This window comes from Scyliorhinus canicula, chromosome 18 (assembly GCF_902713615.1).
Source record: "Scyliorhinus canicula chromosome 18, sScyCan1.1, whole genome shotgun sequence".
NCBI lineage: Eukaryota > Metazoa > Chordata > Chondrichthyes > Carcharhiniformes > Scyliorhinidae > Scyliorhinus > Scyliorhinus canicula.
Genome location: NC_052163.1, coordinates 116,789,156 through 116,809,114, shown reverse-complemented (window position 1 = coordinate 116,809,114; position 19,959 = coordinate 116,789,156). Strand labels below are relative to the sequence as shown.

The following is a 19,959-nucleotide window of genomic DNA, read 5'->3' as shown; positions in this document are numbered from 1 at the left end:
AACCTACGGGAGTTTTTGGGGGATTTAAATAGTAGAATAGATAAGGGTGAACCAGTGGATGTGATGTACTTGGGTTTTCAGAAAGCTCTTGACAAAGTCCCACAAAAGAGGTTAATGTGCAAAATCCAAGCGCATGGGGTTGGGGGTAATATAACATGAATTGAGAATTGGTTAGTAGACTGTAAACAGAGAGTAGGAATGACTAGGGGCCCGATTCCGGGATCTCGTTGTGCTCGACGAGCCCCAAAACGGGATCGTCGCCAGACGCCGGGTCGATCACGAGTCACCTGACTTGCTCTGCCTGACACAATCTGGATCTTGTCCTTACTGCGCGAGATCCAGATCTGCATAATTAAATGAGCCTGATATTCCCTCTGGCATCTCACTGCTCGTTTCTCAGGTGGCACTACCAGGGTTCCAGGGGCACTGACAGGCTGCCAGGCTGGCAGGTTAGCACCCAGGGGTCAGGCCCGGAGAGGCCTTACCAATTGGAGCCGGGGGGGGGGGGGTGGGGAGTGGAGGGATGGGTTCCCATGGGGCTCAAAATGGTTGGGGGGGGTGAAGTGGGGGTCCAGAGAGTAGTTGGGGGGGGGGGCTGATAGTCGGGGGAGGGGAAGATCGGGGCTGCCGTTCAAAATGCCACCCGACCTGGGAACAGCCGTTCCTGCAGGTGAGGTTAGCTTGTAACCGAGTAACTTGCAGCGAGGAAATCGCACTAAATGTGGCTTTGGCCGTGAGAAACCCCCGAGGCCCAAAAAAAGAGCAAAGTGCCGTTGAATAGCGGGTTACCTCTTGGCACTGCAGCCGCTGAGAATCACCCCGCTAAATGCACCCAAAAGCGGACCTTCGTCTGCTGAATCCAACCTGGATCTTTTAGGCAGTGACTTTTCGGGTCCCGCAAAAATCAATACTTGGGCCTCAACTATTCACAACAAATATTGATTATTTGGATAAGGGGCTGGTATAGCTCACTGGGCTAAATCGCTGGCTTTTAAAGCAGACCAAGGCAGGCCAGCAGCACGGTTCGATTCCCGTACCAGCCTTCCTGAACAGGTGCCGAATATGGCGACTAGGGGCTTTTCGCAGTAACTTCATTGAAGCCTACTCGTGACAATAAGCGATTTTCATTTTTCATTTTTCAAATGTAGTATTTCCAAATATGCAGGTGACTCAAAACTAGGTGGGAGTGTGAGTGGCGAGGAGGATGTAAAGAGAGCTCAAGGTGATTTAGACAAGTTAAAAGAGCGGACAAATACATGGCAGATGCAGTATAAAGTGGATAAATGTAAAGCGCCCACTTTCGATGGAGAAAGAGAATGGCAGAGTATTATTTAAATGCTGACAGGTTGGGAAATGTTGATGTACAGAAGGACCTGGGTGTCCTTGTACACAAGTCACTGAAAGCAAACATGCAGGTACAGCAAATGGCCTACAGTGCGAGAAGATTGAGGAGGAAGAGTCAGATCAGCCATGATATCATTGAATAGTGGAGCAGACTCGATGGGCCGAATGGCCTACTGCTCTGCTATGATAATCCTCAAATCCACTTTTCCACTTATACCCATAACCCTTGATTCCCTTACTGATTAAAAATCTGTCCATCTCAGCCTTGAACATACTTATCGACCCAGTTCTCTGTCGTAAAGAATTCCACAGATTCACTACACTCTGGAGGAAGTAATTCTCTCTTACTTCTGTCTTAAATGGGTGACCCCTTACTCTGACATTATGCCCTCTGGTCCTCGACTCCCCCACAAGGGGAAACAACCTCTCAGCATCTACCCTGTCAAAAAAACCCTCTGAGAATCCTATATGAATCAATAAGGTCACCTCTTATCCTTCTAAACCTCAATGAGTACAGGCCCAATCGACTCAACCTCTCCACAGAAGAAAATCCCTCCATACCCAGGAACAACTGAATGAACCTTCTGAAATGAAATGAAATGAAAATCGCTTATTGTCACGAGTAGGCTTAAAATGAAGTTACTGTGAAAGCCCCTAGTCGCCACATTTAGGCGCCTGTTCGGGGAGGCTGGTACGGGAATCGAACCGTGGTGCTGGCCTGCTTGGTCTGCTTTCAAAGCCAGCAATTTAGCCCAGTGTGCTAAACAGCCCCAGTCTCTGGAATGCCTTCAATGCCAGTATATCTTATCTCAGATAAGGGGACCAAAATTGCTCACAGTATTCCAGGTATGGTCCAACGAGTATTTTGCTTTGTTTAAGCAAGGCTTCCCTATTTTTATACTCCATAAAATGTTATACCCGGAGGAAACCCACGCACACACGGGGACAACGTGCAGGCTCCGCACAGCCAGTGACCCAAGCCGGAATCGAACCTGGGACTCTGGAGCTGTGAAGCAATTGTGCGATCCACAATGCTACCGTGCTGCCCAAGTCCAAGTCATGAATATATATTGTAAATAATTGTGGTCCCAGCACTGACCCCTGTGACACTTCATTAGTTACAGGTTGCCATCCTGAAAATACTTCTCTTATTCCCAACTCTCCGTTTTCAGTTAGTTAGCCAATCCTCTATCCATGCTAATAAACCACGGGCTCTTACCTTAATAAGTAGTCTTGTGTGCGGTACCTGATCAAGAGCTTTTTCGAAATCCAAGTATATTGTATCTACCAGTTCCACTTTATCTATCCTGCTCGTTACCGCCTCAAAGAATTTTAAATAAATTTGTCAGACATGATTTCTCCTTCATGGAGCCATGCTGCCTCTGCTTGATTGTATTATGAAATTCTAAATGCTCTGCGATCACATCTGTTACAATGGACTCCACCATTTTTCCAATGACAGATGTTAAGCTAACTGGCTGATAGTTAGCAGTTTTTTGTTCCTCACCCTTAGATGCAGGGGATTTATCGGCATTTATGGGGAGGCAATGGTCTAGTGGTACTGCCACTGGATGATAAGGCAGCGATTCAGGGTAATGCTCTGGGAGCCCGGGTTCAAATCTCGCCAGGGCAGATGGTGAAATTTGAATTCAATAAAAAAATCAGGAATTAAAAGTCTAACGATGGCCATGAAATCATTGCAGATTGATGCAAAAACCCATCTGGTTCACTAATGTCCTTTCGCGAAGGAAATCTGCTGTCCTTACCGGGTCTGTCCTACATGTGACTCCAGGCCCACAGCAATGTAGTTTACTCCAGAATACCCTCAGGGATGGGCAATAAATGCTGGTCCAGCCAGCGATTCGCACATCCCATGAATGAATTAAAAATAAGTTTAGCCCCATCAGTTTTCTTGGTACTTTCCCTCTCATGATAGTTATTGTATTTATTTCCTCCCCACCTTCCCTTCTGCCCCTTGATTATTTAATATTTTTGGAACGTTATTAGTGTCTTCCACCATGAGGACTGACACAAAGTATTTGTTTAACTCCTCTGCCTTTTCCTGGTTCCCTATTATTATTTCCCCAGTCTCATTCTCTCAGGGGCCTATGTTCATTTTGGCATCTCTTCCTTTCTATGTAGTTAAAGAAGCTCTTGCTGTCCATTTGTATATTAATTGATAGTTTACCCTCATGGTTTATGTTCTCCCTCTTTATTTTTTTGGTCATCTTTTGTTGGCTTTTAAAATGTTCCCAATCCTCTGGTTTACCACTTACCTTTGCCACATTGTACATTTTTTCTTTGACTTTAATGCTATCCTTAACTTCCTGGGTTAACCATGGTTGATTAAATTTAGAGTACCCAATTTTTTCAATTCAGGGGCAATTTAACATGGCCAATCCACCTAGCCTGTACATCTTTTAGGTTGTGGGTGTGAGACGCATGCAAACTCCACATGAACAGTGACCCAGGACTGGGATTGAACCCGGGTCCTCAGCGTTGTGAGGCAGCAGTGCTAACCACTGCACCACTGTACTGTCCGCTATCGTTTATTAAATCTGCCTCATTATACATTACCAGTTCCGAAACAGCCTGATCCCTGGTTCGATCCACTACAATTGTTCTAGAAAATAGTCCTGAGTACACTCTCTGAATTCTTCTTCACAGCTACCTCTGACAATTTGATTTTCCCAATCTTCACAAAGACTGAAGTCATCGTGATTAAAGTGTTTCCGTTTTTACATGCCCTCAGTATCTCTAGATTTATTCTCTGTCCTACAGTTTAGATAAAGTTAGGCTTTGTTATATATCTCTTTAATTAAATAACTTTAGAGTACCCAATTCATTTTTTCCAATTAAGGGGCAATTTAACGTGGCCAATGCACCTACCCAGCACATCTTTGGGTTGTGAGGGCGAAACCCACGTAGAAACGGGGAGAATGTGCAAACTCCACACAGACAGTGACCCAGGGCCGGGATCGAACCTGGGACCTCAGCGCCGTGAGACTGCAGTGCTAACCACTGTGCCACCGTGCCGCCCATTATTAATCTCTTTTACTCGTGACTCACCAAACCATTGTGGCCACTGGGGAGAAAAGGTTTTTCAAACCATCAGTCAATAGCGGAATTCAACTCAGTGTCAGGGTTATAAGAACTGTGCGCTAACCCTCAGCCCAATACGTAACAAGACAGCTCACAATTATTTGGAAACCGAGCTACGCGGCTGTTTCTGTGGAACATGCTGCAACACATACCAGGAAATTCATGGCGTAAGCAAGCTGCTTCGCAACTTCCAGCTTCCAGCTGATGTTGACACAGTTTTTGCTTCTATTCTTTTTCAAGTACATGTCCAGGGCTCCGTACCTCACGTACTCCTGCACCATGATGTCTGTAAAGCAAAAAAAGGAGCAAATGTAAGGGACAGGCATCGGCTGGCTGCTGAGTAGAACAGCTGAAGAATGTTTAACATTTACAACAAGTGTAACATGGCTGCCTTTAAGGCTTTAATAACGGAATGTGCTCTCTTTCCTGCCCCTCACCATAAATCTTGTGATTGACCCCTCAACCAAGGGGAATAGCTGCTTCCTATTTACCCTGTCCAAATCCCTCATAATCTCCCACATCTCAACGATCAGCATCCTGGGTGTTACCATTGATCAGAAACTCAACTGGGCTAGTCACATTCATTATGTGGCTACCAGGTCAGCTCAAAAGCTAGGAATCCTACAGCGAGTAACTCACCTCCTGACTACCTGAAGCCTGTCCACCATCTACAAGGCACAAGTCAGGAGTGTGATGGTAAACTCTCCACTTGCCTGGATGAGTGCAGCTCCAACAACGCTTAAGAAGCTCGATACCATCAGGACAAAGCAGCCCGCTTGATTGCTCCCCCTTCCACAAACATTCATACCCTTCATTACCGATGAACATTGGCAGTCATGTGTGCCATCTCCAAGATGCACTGCAGCAACACACCAAGGTTCCTAGGACAACACCTTCCAAACCCATGACCACAACCATCCAGAAGGACAAGAGCAGCAGATACCTGGGAACCCCACCACCTGGAGGTTCCCCTTCAAGTCACTTACCACCCTGACTTGGAAATATAATGTTGCTCCTTCACTGTCGCTGGGCAACATCCTGGAACTCCCTCCCTAACAGCACAGTGGGTGTACCTACACTTCAAGGACTGCAGCGGCTCAAGAAGGCAACTCACCATCACGACCATATTGACAATAAATGCTGGTCGAACCAGCAATGCCCACATCCCGTAAATGAATTTTAAAAAACTCAATCATATCCCTCCTCAGTCTTCTCTGCTCGAAAGAAAGCAATACAAGCCTATTCAGCTTCTCCTTGTAACTCAATAATGGCAACCATGAAATTATCGTTGATTGTGGTAAAAGGCCACCTGGTTCACTCATGTCTGTGAGGGAAGTATAACGGGCACCCTTATCCGGTCTGACTACAGACTAACAACAAGGTGGCTGGCTCTTAACTGCCCCCTGAAAATGGCAATTAAGGATGGGCAGCAAATACTGGCCTTACCAGTGACACCCACAGCCACGTGCAAAGAAAGAAACGGCGTTAATGTCATTTGTGAGCGACAAGAGGTGGGCAGTATAATGAATAAAGCGAAGGCAGATTGGTAGGTAATTACACCTGCCCTCTGGCTGTGATAATGGGTAAGGTATTGAGAGCGCCCTGCCTGCACCCATCCCAAACTCTGATCCCACTTTGCTGCCTTATTCTCATGAAGAGTCATCAACACTTTAGCCCAGGAAATTCCCTGCCCGCCACTCCATTCGTGCAGCAAAAAAAAACGAAGAAAGGTCGACTGCAGTTGAACTGTTTGACGGAGTACACAGTCGGAGGTGGACTAAATGGAAGAGCAAGACAGGAATGCGAGATAACAAACTCTGCCGGAAATAGTTTGCCATTGCAGCGGCGCCTCTCTTGACCCATGACCATGGTGACGGCAAACGGTTCTTGCTGGATAATCTACATGACTGGTGAGATGGGTTCGTGGGGATTTTTATTCTTCACGGGATAGGGGCATCGCTGGTTGGGCCAGAATTTATTGCCCATCCTGAATTGCCCTTGAACTGAATGATTTGCTCGGCCATTCCAGAGGGTCAACAAGACCAGCAGCGCGGGTTCAATTCCCGTACCGGCCTCCCCAAACGGGCGCCGGAATGTGACGACTAGGGGCTTTTCACAGTAACTTCATTGAAGCCTACTCGTGACAATAAGTGATTATTATTATTATTATTATTAAGAGTCAGCCCACATTGCTGTGGGTCTGGAGTCACATGTCGGCCAGACCAAGTCAGGACGGCAGATTTCCTTCCCTAAAAGACATTAGTGAACCAGATGGTTTTTTTGAACAATCAACAATGGTTTCATGGTCATCATTTGACCTTCGATTCCCGATTTCTATTGAATTCAAATTTCACCATCGGCCATGGTGGGATTTGAACCTGGGTCCCCAGAGCACTACTCTGGGTCTCTGGATCAGTGGTCCAGTGGCGAAGCCACTAGACCTCCTTCTGTTCCTGTGTCACAACGTGCCATCAGATGTTAAAATAATTTATGGGGGCATGGTGGCACAGTGGTTAGCACTGCAGCCTCACAGCGCCAGTGACCTGGATTCAACTCAATGGCTGTCTGTGTGGAGTTTGCACATTCTTCCCGTGTCTGCATGGGTTTCCTCCGGGCAGGCGCTCCGGTTTCCTCCCACTATCCAAAGATGTGCAGGTTAGGTGGGGTTCTGGGGCTAGGGCAGGGAGTGTGGGCCTAGGTGTGGTGCTCTTTCAGAGGGTCGATGCAGACTCAATGGACCGAATGGCCTCCTTCTGCACTGTAGGGATGCGATGGATTCTATTCTTCTCTGAACTTAAAAGTTTGGTCGCTGAGGAAAATTCAGTCAGGCACCGCGAAAATTGCTGGACTTACTTTCGTCGCTGACTGCACAGATTCCGTAAACCAGGATGAGGTGCTTATGGGAAATTTGACTCATGACGCTCGCTGCCTCAAAGAATGACTGTAAGCGTAAAGAGAGTCCACGTTTGAACAATGGATGTAACTCAATATTATAGTTATCATAACAGAGATCGTCTCCAGCCACTCCCAAATGCTGTGCTTCTCTGATTCTGGCCATCCATGTTACATCCCTGTCACCCCGCCCTCCCCCTCCCCCAACACTTGCAATCTCTGGAAACTGCTCTCTAAAAATCTGGGCTTTCTCTGCTCCTTTGCATCCCACCTTGGGCCAAGGTTTCGGCTACCAGTTTTCCTTCACTGAATATCTGCTTTCCTCACATCCAGTCGCAAAGACCTCATGACTGGATGGACATATGAAGCAACATAGAAGGAAGAAGGGACCACTTAGTCCATTGACTATCCCACCTTTCAATAAAATCAGGACCAGTTTGTATTTTAACTCCATTTGTCTATGGGCCTTAATACCCTTGCCTTGCAAAAATCTCAAGCTCTCCATTTTCATTTCTCCCACAGTTTCAAAATCTTTTTTGGGGGGGAGGGGGGCGCTGAGTTCCAGAATTTCTAAAAAATCTAGAGTGCCCAGTAATTTTTTTTCAATTAAGGGGCAATTTAGTGTGGTCAATCAACCTACCCTGCGCATCTTTGTATTGTGGGGGTGAGACCCACGCAGACACGGTGAGAATGTGCTAATACCACACGGACAGTGACCCGGGGTCGGGATCGGACCCGGGTCCTCAGCGCCGTGAGGCAGCAGTGCTAACCACTGCACCACCGTGCCTAAAGGATTTGACTAATTCAGATGTCACTCTCCTTATTTTGGACATTTCAATGAGACCACCTCTTAATCTTCTAATGTCCACTTGCTGAGTGACCCTGTAGATCAGAATGAAAGATGACGATATTACCTCAGAATAGTTCCTGTGTGTGTGGTCCAGGACTTTCAGTAAAACGTCCATCTCGTAAGAATCACAATCCGCATTTCCCTTCCTTGTACCTTTGAAGATCTTCATGAAGGAGCCTTGACCCAGGCTTTCACCCTGTTGTGATTGAACCAAAGTCGTTAGTTCAAAGTGGTTTCCATTCTCATCTTGGGCGCAGGTAAACTACAGCTGGCTTTGACACCCGGGTATCTCCCATTCAAGGAGCCAACGAGGCAGCTCTATTTCCATGGGCGCATTCTCGTCGCTGATCACAGGTTAGAAACATACACAATAGAAATACCTTCCGATCCCTTGACCTCCATCTACTAGGAAACAAAAGCAAGCAGACACGTAGGTACACAAGTGACACAAGTGTCTCTCAGTCGCACGGCATCCTGACTCGGAAATATGTTGCTGTTGCTTTGCTCTCGCTGGGTCTAAAATCCTGGAATTCCCTGCCTAACAGCATTGTAGGTGCACTGACACGACAGGGACTGCAGTGGTTGAAGATGGTGGCTCATACCAGTAAAAAATCTGGCCTAGCCAGTGACGTACACATTATTGAATGAATAACAGGAAACATTCTCACCCAGGGGCGACGCTTCTTTCTCTCAATTAACTCAGACCCATAGAGGGCGCCACTGCTTAGGTCTTTACCGACACACAATTGGGTTTTGATTACTCCTTCTTCAACAAGAGCTCTGAGAGAACTGACTACAACAGCACAGGCTATAAGAAATGGAATCGCAGGCTGACTGCACTGCTGCAACAGATCCTTTTTGGGAATTGACTTTGCGGACTGAAATATCAACCTCCCACATAAATGTATTTTGAAATTCCATGAGCTGTTTCACAGCAAGAGAAGATAATCAGTGCCTCATGACGTCCACAGTAAAAGCACCAACATAATCGTGATAATCCAAAGAGGATGTCATCTTCCTCGGGCTCCACAGATAGAGCTTGTTATCAATCTGCTTAATTTCATCTCTGGGAACAGAATTCATTTCACTTTAATGGCACAAATTATTTACGTGAAGTATTGTGCGCAAGACCTCTTCTTCTCAGAGTTAGGGCTATGGAGCAAACGAAAAGGATGAATTTTCAACGCTATAGCACCTTTCGCATCTTCCACACACCCCAAAGGTCTTTGCAGCCAATGAAGGATAGTGGCTGTTGCAATTGTTGGAACTCGCCAAGGTTCCTCAGGCAGCACCTTCCAAACCCACGGCCGCCACCATCTAGAAGGACAAGGGCAGCAGATAAAAGGGAACACCGCTGCCTGGAGGTTCCCCTCCAAACCACTCACCACCCCGACTGGGAAATATATCGGCCATTCCTTCACTGTCACTGGAATTCCCTCCCTAACAGCACAGTGGGTGTACCTACACCTTAGGGACTGCAGCGGTTCAAGATGGCAGCTCACAACCACCTTCTGGAGGACAACTAGGGATGGACAATAAAACTCTGGCATAGCCAGTGATGCCCGTAAATTCATTTTTAAAAATGTAGGAAACATGGGAACCTAATTGAGCACAGCAATTCCCTACATACAATGTGAGATAAGATCATTTGTTTTTTGATGACGCTGCTTGTGGGGTAATTATTGGCAAAAAAGACAATGGGGAGAATTCTTCTGTTCTCGTTTAAAGTCGTGAGTCTGGAAAGGTAGCCAATCCATGGCTTACAAGGAAAATTAGGGATGGTATTAAATCCAAGGAAGAAGCATACAAATTGGCCAAGAAAAAAAACACGTCTGAGGCTTGGGAGCAGTTTAGAATTCAGCAAAGACGGACCAAGGGATTGATTAAGAATGGGAAAATAAGAGTACGAGAGGAAGTTTGCAGGGAACACAAAAGCTGACTGTAAAAGTTTCTATTGGTTTCTACTGCGTGAAGAGAAAAAGATTGGTGAAGACAAATGGACAGTCAGAAATAGGGGAATGTATAATGGGGACAAATAAATGGCTGAGCAACTAAACACACACTTTAATTCTGTCTTCACAAATGAGGACACGAATCAGATACCTGAAATGTCGGGGAACGTAGGGCTTAGTGAGAGTGAGGAATTGAAGATTATCAATATTAGTAAAGAAATGGTGTTGGGAAACTTGATGGGACTGAAGGCTGATAAATCCCCAGGGGCTGATAATCTACATCCCAGAGTGCTTAAGGAAGCGGCTCCAGAAATATTGGATGCATTGGGGGTCATCTTCCAGGATTCTATATACTCTGGAACAGTTCCTGAAGATTGGAGGGTAGCTAATGTAACTCCACTGTTTAAAAAGGGAGGTAGAGAGAAAACAGGAAATTTTAGGCCAGTAAGCCCTGACATTAGTAGTGGGGAAAATTCTAGAATCCATTATCAAAAGTTTTATAGCAGAGCACTTAGAAAACAGTGGCAGGATCAGACAGAGTCAGCATGGATTTATGAGGGGGGAACCATGCTTAACAAATCTACTGCAATTCTTCGAGGGTGTAACTAGTAGAGCGGTGGGGGGGGGGGGGGGGGAGGGGATGTGGTGTATTTGGACATTCAGAAGGCTTTTGACAAAGTCCCACATAAGTGATTAGCGTGTAAAATTAAAGCACATGGGATTAGGAATAGTGTATTGAGATGGAGGAAAACTGGGCGGCAGACAGGAAACAAAGAATGGGAATTAACGAGCCTTTTTCAAATTGGCAGGCAGTGACGAGTGGGGTACCGCAGGGATCGGTGTTAGGACTAAGCTATTCACAATATATATTGATGATTTATATGAGGGAACAAAATTGTAATATCTCCAAATTTGCAGATGACACCAAGTTGGGTGGGAGGGTGAGCTGTGAGGAGGATGTGTGATTTGGACAAGTTGAGTGAGTGAGCAAATTAATGGCTGACGCAATATAACTTGGATAAATGCGAGGTTACCCACTTTGGTAGCCGAAACGAGAAAGCAGACTGTTATCTGAATGGCCATAAATTAGGAGAAGGGTATGTCCGACGAAACCTGGATGTCCTCATACACCAGTCATTGAAGGTAAGCGCGCAGGTACAGCAGGCAGTAAAGAGGGCAAATAGTATATTGACCTCCATAGCGAGAGGATTTGAGTACAGGAGTAGGGATCTCCAGCTGCAATTGAAAAGATGTTGGTGAGGCCACACCTGGAACACTGTGCGCCATTTTGGTCTCCTTATTTAAAGAAGGATGTTCTCGCTCCAGAGGGAGTGCAGCAAAGGTTTACCAGACCGAGTCCTGGGATGGTGGGACTGTCATATAAGGAGAGATTGAATCGGTTAAGATTGTATTCGCTGGAGTTCAGAAGAATATGGGGGGGGGGGGGGGGGGGGGTCTCATCGAAACATATAAAATTCTAACAGGACTAGACACGGTAGATGAAGGAATGATGTTCCCGATGGTGGGGGTGTCCACAACAAGGGGTCACAGTCCGAGGATAAAGGGGTAGACTATTTAGGAGAGCGATTAGGAGAAATTTCTTCACCCAGAAAATGATGAGCCCGTGGAATCCATTACCACAGAAAATAGTGGCGGCCAGAACACTGTGGGCAGGATTCTCCGGTGCACCAGCCGCGTTTTCCTGCGTGGCATGACGTCGTTGCCGGCGGTGGGATCCTCCATTCTGGTAGCTGGCCAATGGGATTTCCCATTGTGGCCACCCCACGCCGTCGAGAAACCCGCAGGCGTGGGTGCACTACCAGCGGAGGGGAAGATTCCGTCGACGGGGAATTCCGCTGTGTATGTTTTCAAGAAGCAGTTAGATATAGCACTTAGGGAAAAGGGGATCAAAGGAAATGGGGGGAAAGCAGGATTAGGCAATTGAGTTGGATGATCAGCCATGATCATAATGAATGGTGGAGCAGGCTCGAAGGGCTGAATGGCCACCTCCTGCTCCTGTATTCTATGTTTCTACATTTCTATGTAAGTGGGAGCAGAGAATTTTACAACAGACTGTGCAATGAAAATTAGTTAAATATGGGTGACATTGTATAAAAGTGTTGACATTATAACAAGGACAGACATTACACAATGAACAACGAGTCAACAACAAGAACAATAACATAGTTGAAACAAAAGTACCAACGCACTTTAAAAACTGACAGCGAGGCACATAAGGAGGTGAATGATGAAGACAGGTTTCGAGCAGCATTGTGAAAGAGGGGGTAATGTTTGGGGAAGGAGCTCCAGAGTTGAGGGTGCAGGTGGCTGGAGCAAGAATATAACAAACTATTTGTTGTATATGTTTCCTCGCTACATTCTCAGAGTGGTGAAGCTGAAATCCATCATAGCATCATTTAGATGAATTGGAACTGTATCACCTTTGCTTGTGTGGTGGAGATTAACAGGAACCGATGATCTGTTTCTCGTTACTGATTTTATATTGGGACTGAAATGATTTGTCCTCTGATATGCAGTCGTTTTTGCCCAATCTCTCTCTCGGCCATAGAACGTTATGTGAAACCCACGCAGACACTGGGAGAATGTGCAAACTACACACGGACAGTGACCCAGAGCCGGGATCGAACCTGGGACCTCGGCGCCGTGAGGCAACCCGATGTACCTACATGACAAAGAAACTCCTGCATCACCTAAACTATCACTCCAATAAAATACATTTCTCCTAATTCCTCCCCTCAGTTTAGTGACAGATTTAGTTTGATGGCCAGCACACCCTAGGGCAGCCAATTCCAAATCCTAACCAGCACAACAGTGACTACACTTGAAAACGTATTTCCTTGGCAGCAAGCTACTTTATAAAAGCAAGTCATTCTTCCTTTATTCAGCTCAACCTTCAAATAAATGGGTCTGGCTCGCCTGGCCTGCAATGCTTGGAAATTGGGTTTGTGCAATCACATAGTCGACTTCCACTTCTGGGTTCAAATCCAGAACCACTTGATAAGATGATTGGATTGGATCGGCGCCGTGAGGCAATCCTATGTACCTACATGACAAAGAAACTCCTGCATCACCAAAACTATCACTCCAATAAAATACATTTCTCCTAACTCCTACCCTCAGTTTAGTGACAGATTTAGTTTGATGGCCGGTCCTTACTAGTTCTCCAAGCAGAGAAGATAATCAACCCTATTTACGCCATCAAAACGCTTCAACATATCCTCATTTTTTACTTCTTTTATCAAAACTACTTTAATCACCGTTCCCCTCTGATAATTTGAAATTCCATTCAAACTCCTTTTCTCTCTGTCAACATCAAGACTTTTTGCGCTGCTCAAATTAATTATTTTGCAAAATCGCAAAGATTGGATTGGATTGGATTTGTTTATTGTCACGTGTACCGAGGTGCAGTGAAAAGTATTTTTCTGCGAGCAACTCAAACAGATCATTTAGTACATGAAAAGAAAAGTTGACTCTTAGCTGCCCCACCTGAAATGGCCAAGCGAGCCGCTCAGTTCAAGGACAGTTAGGGAAGGGCAAAAAATACTGACCCAGCCAGCAACACCCACATCCCAAGAACAAGTTAAAACAAAAAGCTCCCTTTTGAAAGCCGTGATTAAGTTTGCCTCCAGCACACCCTAGGGCAGCCAATTCTAAATCCTAACCAGCACAACAGTGACTCCACTTGAAAACGCATTTCCTTGGCAGCAAGCTACTTTATAAACGCAAGTCATTCTTCCTTTATTCAGCTCAACCTTCAAATAAATGGGTCTGGCTCGCCTCGCCTGCAATGCTTGGAAATTGGGTTTGTGCAATCACATAGTCGACTTCCACTTCTGGGTTCAAATCCAGAACCACTTGATAAGCTGATTGGATTGGATCGGCGCCGTGAGGCAATCCTATGTACCTACATGACAAAGAAACTCCTGCATCACCAAAACTATCACTCCAATAAAATACATTTCTCCTAATTCCTCCCCTCAGTTTAGTGACAGATTTAGTTTGATGGCCAGTCCTTACTAGCTCTCCAAGCAGAGAAGATAATCAACCCTATTTACGCCATCAAAACGCTTCAACATATCCTGGATTTGTTTATTGTCACGTGTACCGAGGTACAGTGAAAAGTATTTTTCTGCAAGCAGCTCAACAGATCATTAAGTACATGGGAAGAAAAGGGAATAAAAGAAAATATATAATAGGATAACACAAGGTACACAATGTAACTACATAAGCACCGGCATCGGATGAAGCATACAGGAGTGTAGTATTAATGAGGTCAGTCCATAAGAGGGTCGTTTAGGAGTCTGTTAACAGCGGGGAAGAAGCTGTTATTGAATCTGTTTGTGCGTGTTCTCAGACTTCTGTATCTCCTGCCCAATGGAAGAAGTTGGAAGAGTGAGTAAGCCGGGTGGGAGGGGTCTTTGATGATGCTGCCCGCTTTCCTCAGGCAGCGGGAGGTGTAGATGGACTCAATGGATGGGAGGCAGGTTTGTGTGATGGACTGAGCGGCGTTCACGACTCTCTGAAGTTTCTTGCGGTCCTGGGCCGAGCAGTTGCCATACCAGGCTGTGATGCAGCCCGATAGGATGCTTTCTATGGTGCATCTGTAAAAGTTGGTAAGGGTTAATGTGGACATGCCGAATTTCCTTAGTTTCCTGAGGAAGTATAGGCGCTGTTGTGCTTTCTTGATGGTGGCGTCGATGTGGGTGGACCAGGACAGATTTTTGGAGATGTGCACCCCTAGGGTGAGAGACTGCTTTGCTCATTTTCGGGAAGAATACTGCAATGCGATGATTTACCACAGCCTCCATCCAGCTCGGAGTCTCAAGAAGCTAGGGCACACCGAATCACTTCCAAATTTACAATCCCATGGAGAAGTCAGGAAATGTCACACCGCCGCAGTGAGGGACATTGAAGTATCTTCCGGCAGAGTAGAGGGAGCGCACAAGTTTATCATTTACTGTCCTCTTCCAGCCCTGGGAGTGTCTAATACTGATGCTGACTGCTGGAAATCGGACAGCTCACTCTCTCTCTTAAACATTCACCACCTTGACAGACACAGAGGTTTAAAAGGAAATACGAATTTCCGAGCTCGACATCACTTAGCCCTCTCACTCTTTGAGCTGCAGGAGCATATTATGAGTGAAATTACAATTTCAGATTGGCTACTTCCATTGCCAAGTTAATGACTTGCCCTCTTTTACTCTCAGTCAACTTCAAACACTCCCTTATGTGAAACGTCATTGATATGAAATATTAATTCCGCTTTTCCCTCTCCACAGATGCTGCCCACACAACTTCCAGCATTTGCCGTTTTAATTTCAGATTTCCAGCACACGCAATTGTCTTTGCCAATCCTTCTTTGCTCCACTTTCATTGACTCACCCAAGTTAGCTCCTCCCTCTTCACCTTGTGGAACATCATCTGATGGACGTTCCTTCGTTGCATGGTCGGAGATGCAAGGAGGGCGGAAGAGCAGTTACCCCGTACGATAATCAAGTTGGATTTATCTGCGAAGGGGAGAGAGACGAGGAAGATATTGATTGGGGCTGAGTAACGGCTCCCAGGGATAGAACAATCTGTCCATTGTCGAAGCTGCTTGATTTTCATTCTGATGCCCTTGGCCACTTTAATCATAGATCACAGCACTTACAGTGTAGAAGGAGACCATTCAGCCCATTGGGTCTGCACCGGCCCTTGGAAAGTGCACCCTACCTAAGCCACGCACCTCCGCCCCTGTAACCCAGTAACCCCTCCTAACCTTTTGTTTTGGTCATGGCCAATTCACCTAACCTGCTACATCTTTGGACTGTGGGAGGAAACCGGGGCCCCCGGAGGAAACCCACACACACACGGGGAGAACATACAGACTCCGCACAGACAGTGACCCAAGCCGGGATTCGAACCTGGGACCCTGGAGCTGTGAAGCAACGGTGCTAACCACAATGCTACCGTGCCGTGCCCATGGAGGTGTTGATTAAAACCTACTTCACTGTGGCTTGAATCTGATCTTTTCACTCGTGGCACCTCATCTTAACATCACACCCTCCTGAAATTCTAAGTGGAACACCAGTGGAGAATTTTATTGCCTGTAGAACTATCAACCAGATGGTGATACTACTGTCAGAGAAATGAATGGAAACTTCTTAAAAGTAGTTGGGGGGGGGGGGGGGGGGGGGGGGTTACCAGTTCAGTATCATGGTGAGGCCACATCTGGATTATTGTGTGTAGTATTGGTCTCCTTAAGGAAAGACGGGGATGCATTAGAAACAGTTCAGAGATGGTTTACCAGACACCAGGAATGGGTGGGTTGACCTGTGAGGAATGGTAGGTGAGGTTAGATTAGTATCAACTCGAAGAGGAAGAGGGGACTTGGTCGAAACCTTGAAAATTCTGAGGGGCGTTGAGGGGGTGGATGTGGCGAAGACGTTGCTCGTTTAAGGCAGCGATGAGGAGAAATTTGTTCTCTCAGAGGGTCGAGAGTCTCTGGAACTTTCTTTTTTAAATGGCAGTGGAAGCAGATTCTTTGAATGTTTCAAGTCAGAGCTCGATAGATTCTTGATTAGCAAGGGGGTGAATGATTATCGGGGTATGCAGGAATGTGAGGTTGATGCTACAATCAAATTACCCATGATCTTACGGAATGGTGAAGCAGGCTCGAGGGGCCGAGTGGCCGACTCCTAATTCATTTGTATGGTCGTATGTTCGTCCCACCACCATAATAGTGAGGATTTAATCTGGGGATGTCAGGTCCATGGTTCATACTGGTTTGAGTGGTGACTTTGAAACAATCAAAGTAATTGGTTCAGATTGATGATCAGTTTTGGGTGCCACCCTTGAGAAAGGACATCATGGAGAAGGGGCAGGATGATTGGATAGAGATAAGTGGTCCACCCTGGCTCAGCAGTAGCATCGTCACCCGTAAGTTACCAATGCTTGAGTTCAGGTTCCAATCCAGAGACACGCAGGTCACTCTAATGGAGCACTGAGGGAATGCTGCACTGTCCGAGGTGCCATCTTTCAGGTGAGGTTAAGCCAGGCTCCCCTGGCTGCCCACTCAGACAACAAAGTTCCGATGAGGTGAAGTCACTTTCAACAAGGAGGCAACATGGCAGCCTATTTACGCACAGCAGGAACTCTAACAGCAAGGAGATGATCTTTTGGGGACAACTTCGAAATAAAGGAACTCTCCCACTGCCATCTTTCATCAACACCACAAGAATAGATAATCTTTTAAAAATTAAAAAAAATAGATATTTAGAGTACCCAATTATTTTTTCCCAATTAAGGGGTAATTTAATGTGGCCAACCCACCTACCCAGCACATCTTTGGGTTGTGGGGGTGAAACCCACGCAGACACGGGGAGAATGTGCAAACTCCACACGGACAGTGACCCAGAGCCGGGATCGAACCTGGGACCTCAGCGCCGTGAGGCAGCAGTGCTAACCACTGTGCCACCAAGAATAGAATATCAAAGTGCTGTTCTGTGGGATCTTGCTGTGTGAAAATTGGCTGCAATGTTTCCCACATTACAACAGTGACCACACTTCAAAACGATTTGATTGGCTGTGTGGGACAATCTGGGGGTCGTGAGCTTGGCTGGTATGAATGCAAGTACTTTATTTCACTGACAACAGTATTGGCAACAAGAGGTTTTGGTTGGAAGTTACTTGAAAAGCCACGGCTCGTTTTATTAGAAGAAAGATGATTCGGCGGAAATATTGTTTTCAAAACCACAAGGTGCTTTGATAAGGCACAGGGGAAAGATCTGTTGCCGCTGATCAATGAATCAAAAAGCAGAGGGCATACGTTTAAAAATCATCATCAAAATTACCAAGAAAGATGTGAGGAAGATGTGCTTTATGCCGTTTATAGGCAAAGTGCTGTATTATACCTTTTCGACAGAAATGGGATTAATATTTAAATAACAACATTTAGCAAAAAATATGGAGCAATGCCAAGGTAATGAGACCAAGTACATAGCTCTCCCAGAGACTGTCACAATATGTGGCTATTGTAAAGCACAGAAAGGGTTAATGTAATGTTACTACTCTAGTCACTAGATGGTGCTATAGAGCAACCAAATGAATATCACATGCCTCCTTGATTTCTGGAAGATAGAAGAGATAGATGGGATACATGGAGAGAATGGGAGAGAGCAAGACAGAGTAGTTGTGAGATAGTCTAACTAATAGCATAGTTAAAAGTGTAGATCTTTACTTAACTAATTCCTTCGTAATATATTTGAATCTAATTCAGTGCAGTGTAATAAATTAGCTTTGTTTATTAAACACAGTGTGCTGTTCTTTGTTAGCACTACAACCTTCACCATCCTGAAAGAACTAAAACAAAGATCGCATTTTATTTTATAAATTTAGAGTACCCAATTAAAAAAATTTTTTTCCAATTAGGGGCAATTTAGCGTGGCCAATCCACCTAACCTGCACATCTTTGGGTTGTGGGGGTGAAACCCACGCAGACACAGAGAGAATGTGCAAACTCCACACGGACAGTGACCCAGGGCCGGGATTCAAACCCAGGTCCTCAGCGCCGCAGTCCCAGTGCTAACCACTGCGCCACATGCCGCCCTGACAGAGACCTCCCTTACACAGGTCTGATGGGCCAAATGGCCTCCTTCGACACTAACATTCTACTATTCTGTTCAGGTCTCTCCCAGTCTCCAGCGCAAGAGCCAAATAGCCTGCCAACACTCACTGCCTAGTGTCAATCATTAATAATGGCCCCGTGGGTGTGGTAGCAAGAAATTGGCCACATCAGTTAATGCCTTAACCTGGAGTTGAACAGCAGAAACTTGCCTGTCCTTTGGTGCAGTAATCACGCCCAGACGCTTCACAGGAGAGATTATCGGACAAACTCTGATACCGAATCAACAGGTGTGGCTCGGTCGGTATCGTTTGATGTCTCACACTCTGGGTTCAAATCCCACTCCAGGGCTTGAGCACAATGGCCATGACTGACACTTGAATACAGCACGAAGGGAACATTGCACTGTTGGAGGTGCTTGTCTTTTGGAAGGAACGTCAAACCAAGGTCCCATCTGCCTTTTGGGGCGGGTGTGAAAGATCCCACGGCACTATTTTGAATAAAAGCAAGGGGGTCCTCCCCAGCAACCCGGCCAATATTGATTTCCCCCCCCAACCAACATCACGCAGAACAGTTACGTGGCCATTACTACACTCCTGTTTCACCCATGAAAATGTTGGTGGAATGCTGACGTTAGTCTGTGATATAGATTCTAACAACGCATAGGAGATCTTCGGAAACTGGAGGTAATTTTTAAGGAGTGCCTTAAAGGAGGAGGGAGCAGAAGAGAGACTTAAGGAATCTGAGAGAGAAAATTGGGAAATAAAGACCGTTTTTACCTTTGGGTCGAGGTGGACAACAAGTGTTGAGCTGGATGCTGACTCCTTCTGACATGAGGCCCGTCCTGTGATAATAATTCAGAAGCTCCTTCAGGCTCTCAAACTGGCGTTGCACACCAGCCAGAGAATATTTTTTCTCCTTTATAATGAGACAGTCCTTGTAGTCTTTCCCGCATTCCGACTGCATCAAGTGAAAGAGGATCATCAAACGCACTGAAATCCCAGTGGAATTAATAGACATTTCCTCACATAGAAACGCAGAAGGAGGCCACTCGGCCCATCATGCCCATGCTGGCTCGAAAAAGAGTTATGTGGCCTAATCCCACTTTCCTCCCTTAATTCATAGCTCTGGAGGTTGCAGCATCTCAAATGCACAACCCGGTGCTTCTTTTAAAGAGATGTGGTTTTCTTCCTCTG

At 45.9% G+C, this 19,959-nt stretch overlaps 1 protein-coding gene across 2 annotated transcripts in view; it reads right to left on the bottom strand.

Annotated features, from left to right (window-relative positions):
• Window positions 1-19,959, bottom strand: part of LOC119953503 (tyrosine-protein kinase JAK2-like) — a 108,207-nt gene that overhangs the window by 27,261 nt on the left and 60,987 nt on the right. For both annotated transcript variants that reach the window (XM_038777847.1, XM_038777848.1), the window contains 5 exons: window positions 19,543-19,723; window positions 15,544-15,668; window positions 8,253-8,384; window positions 7,300-7,387; window positions 4,599-4,732 (listed from right to left, as the gene is read on the bottom strand). In XM_038777847.1, the coding sequence (XP_038633775.1) occupies window positions 4,599-4,732; window positions 7,300-7,387; window positions 8,253-8,384; window positions 15,544-15,668; window positions 19,543-19,723 (660 nt within the window). The remainder of the gene's footprint in view (window positions 1-4,598; window positions 4,733-7,299; window positions 7,388-8,252; window positions 8,385-15,543; window positions 15,669-19,542; window positions 19,724-19,959) is intronic.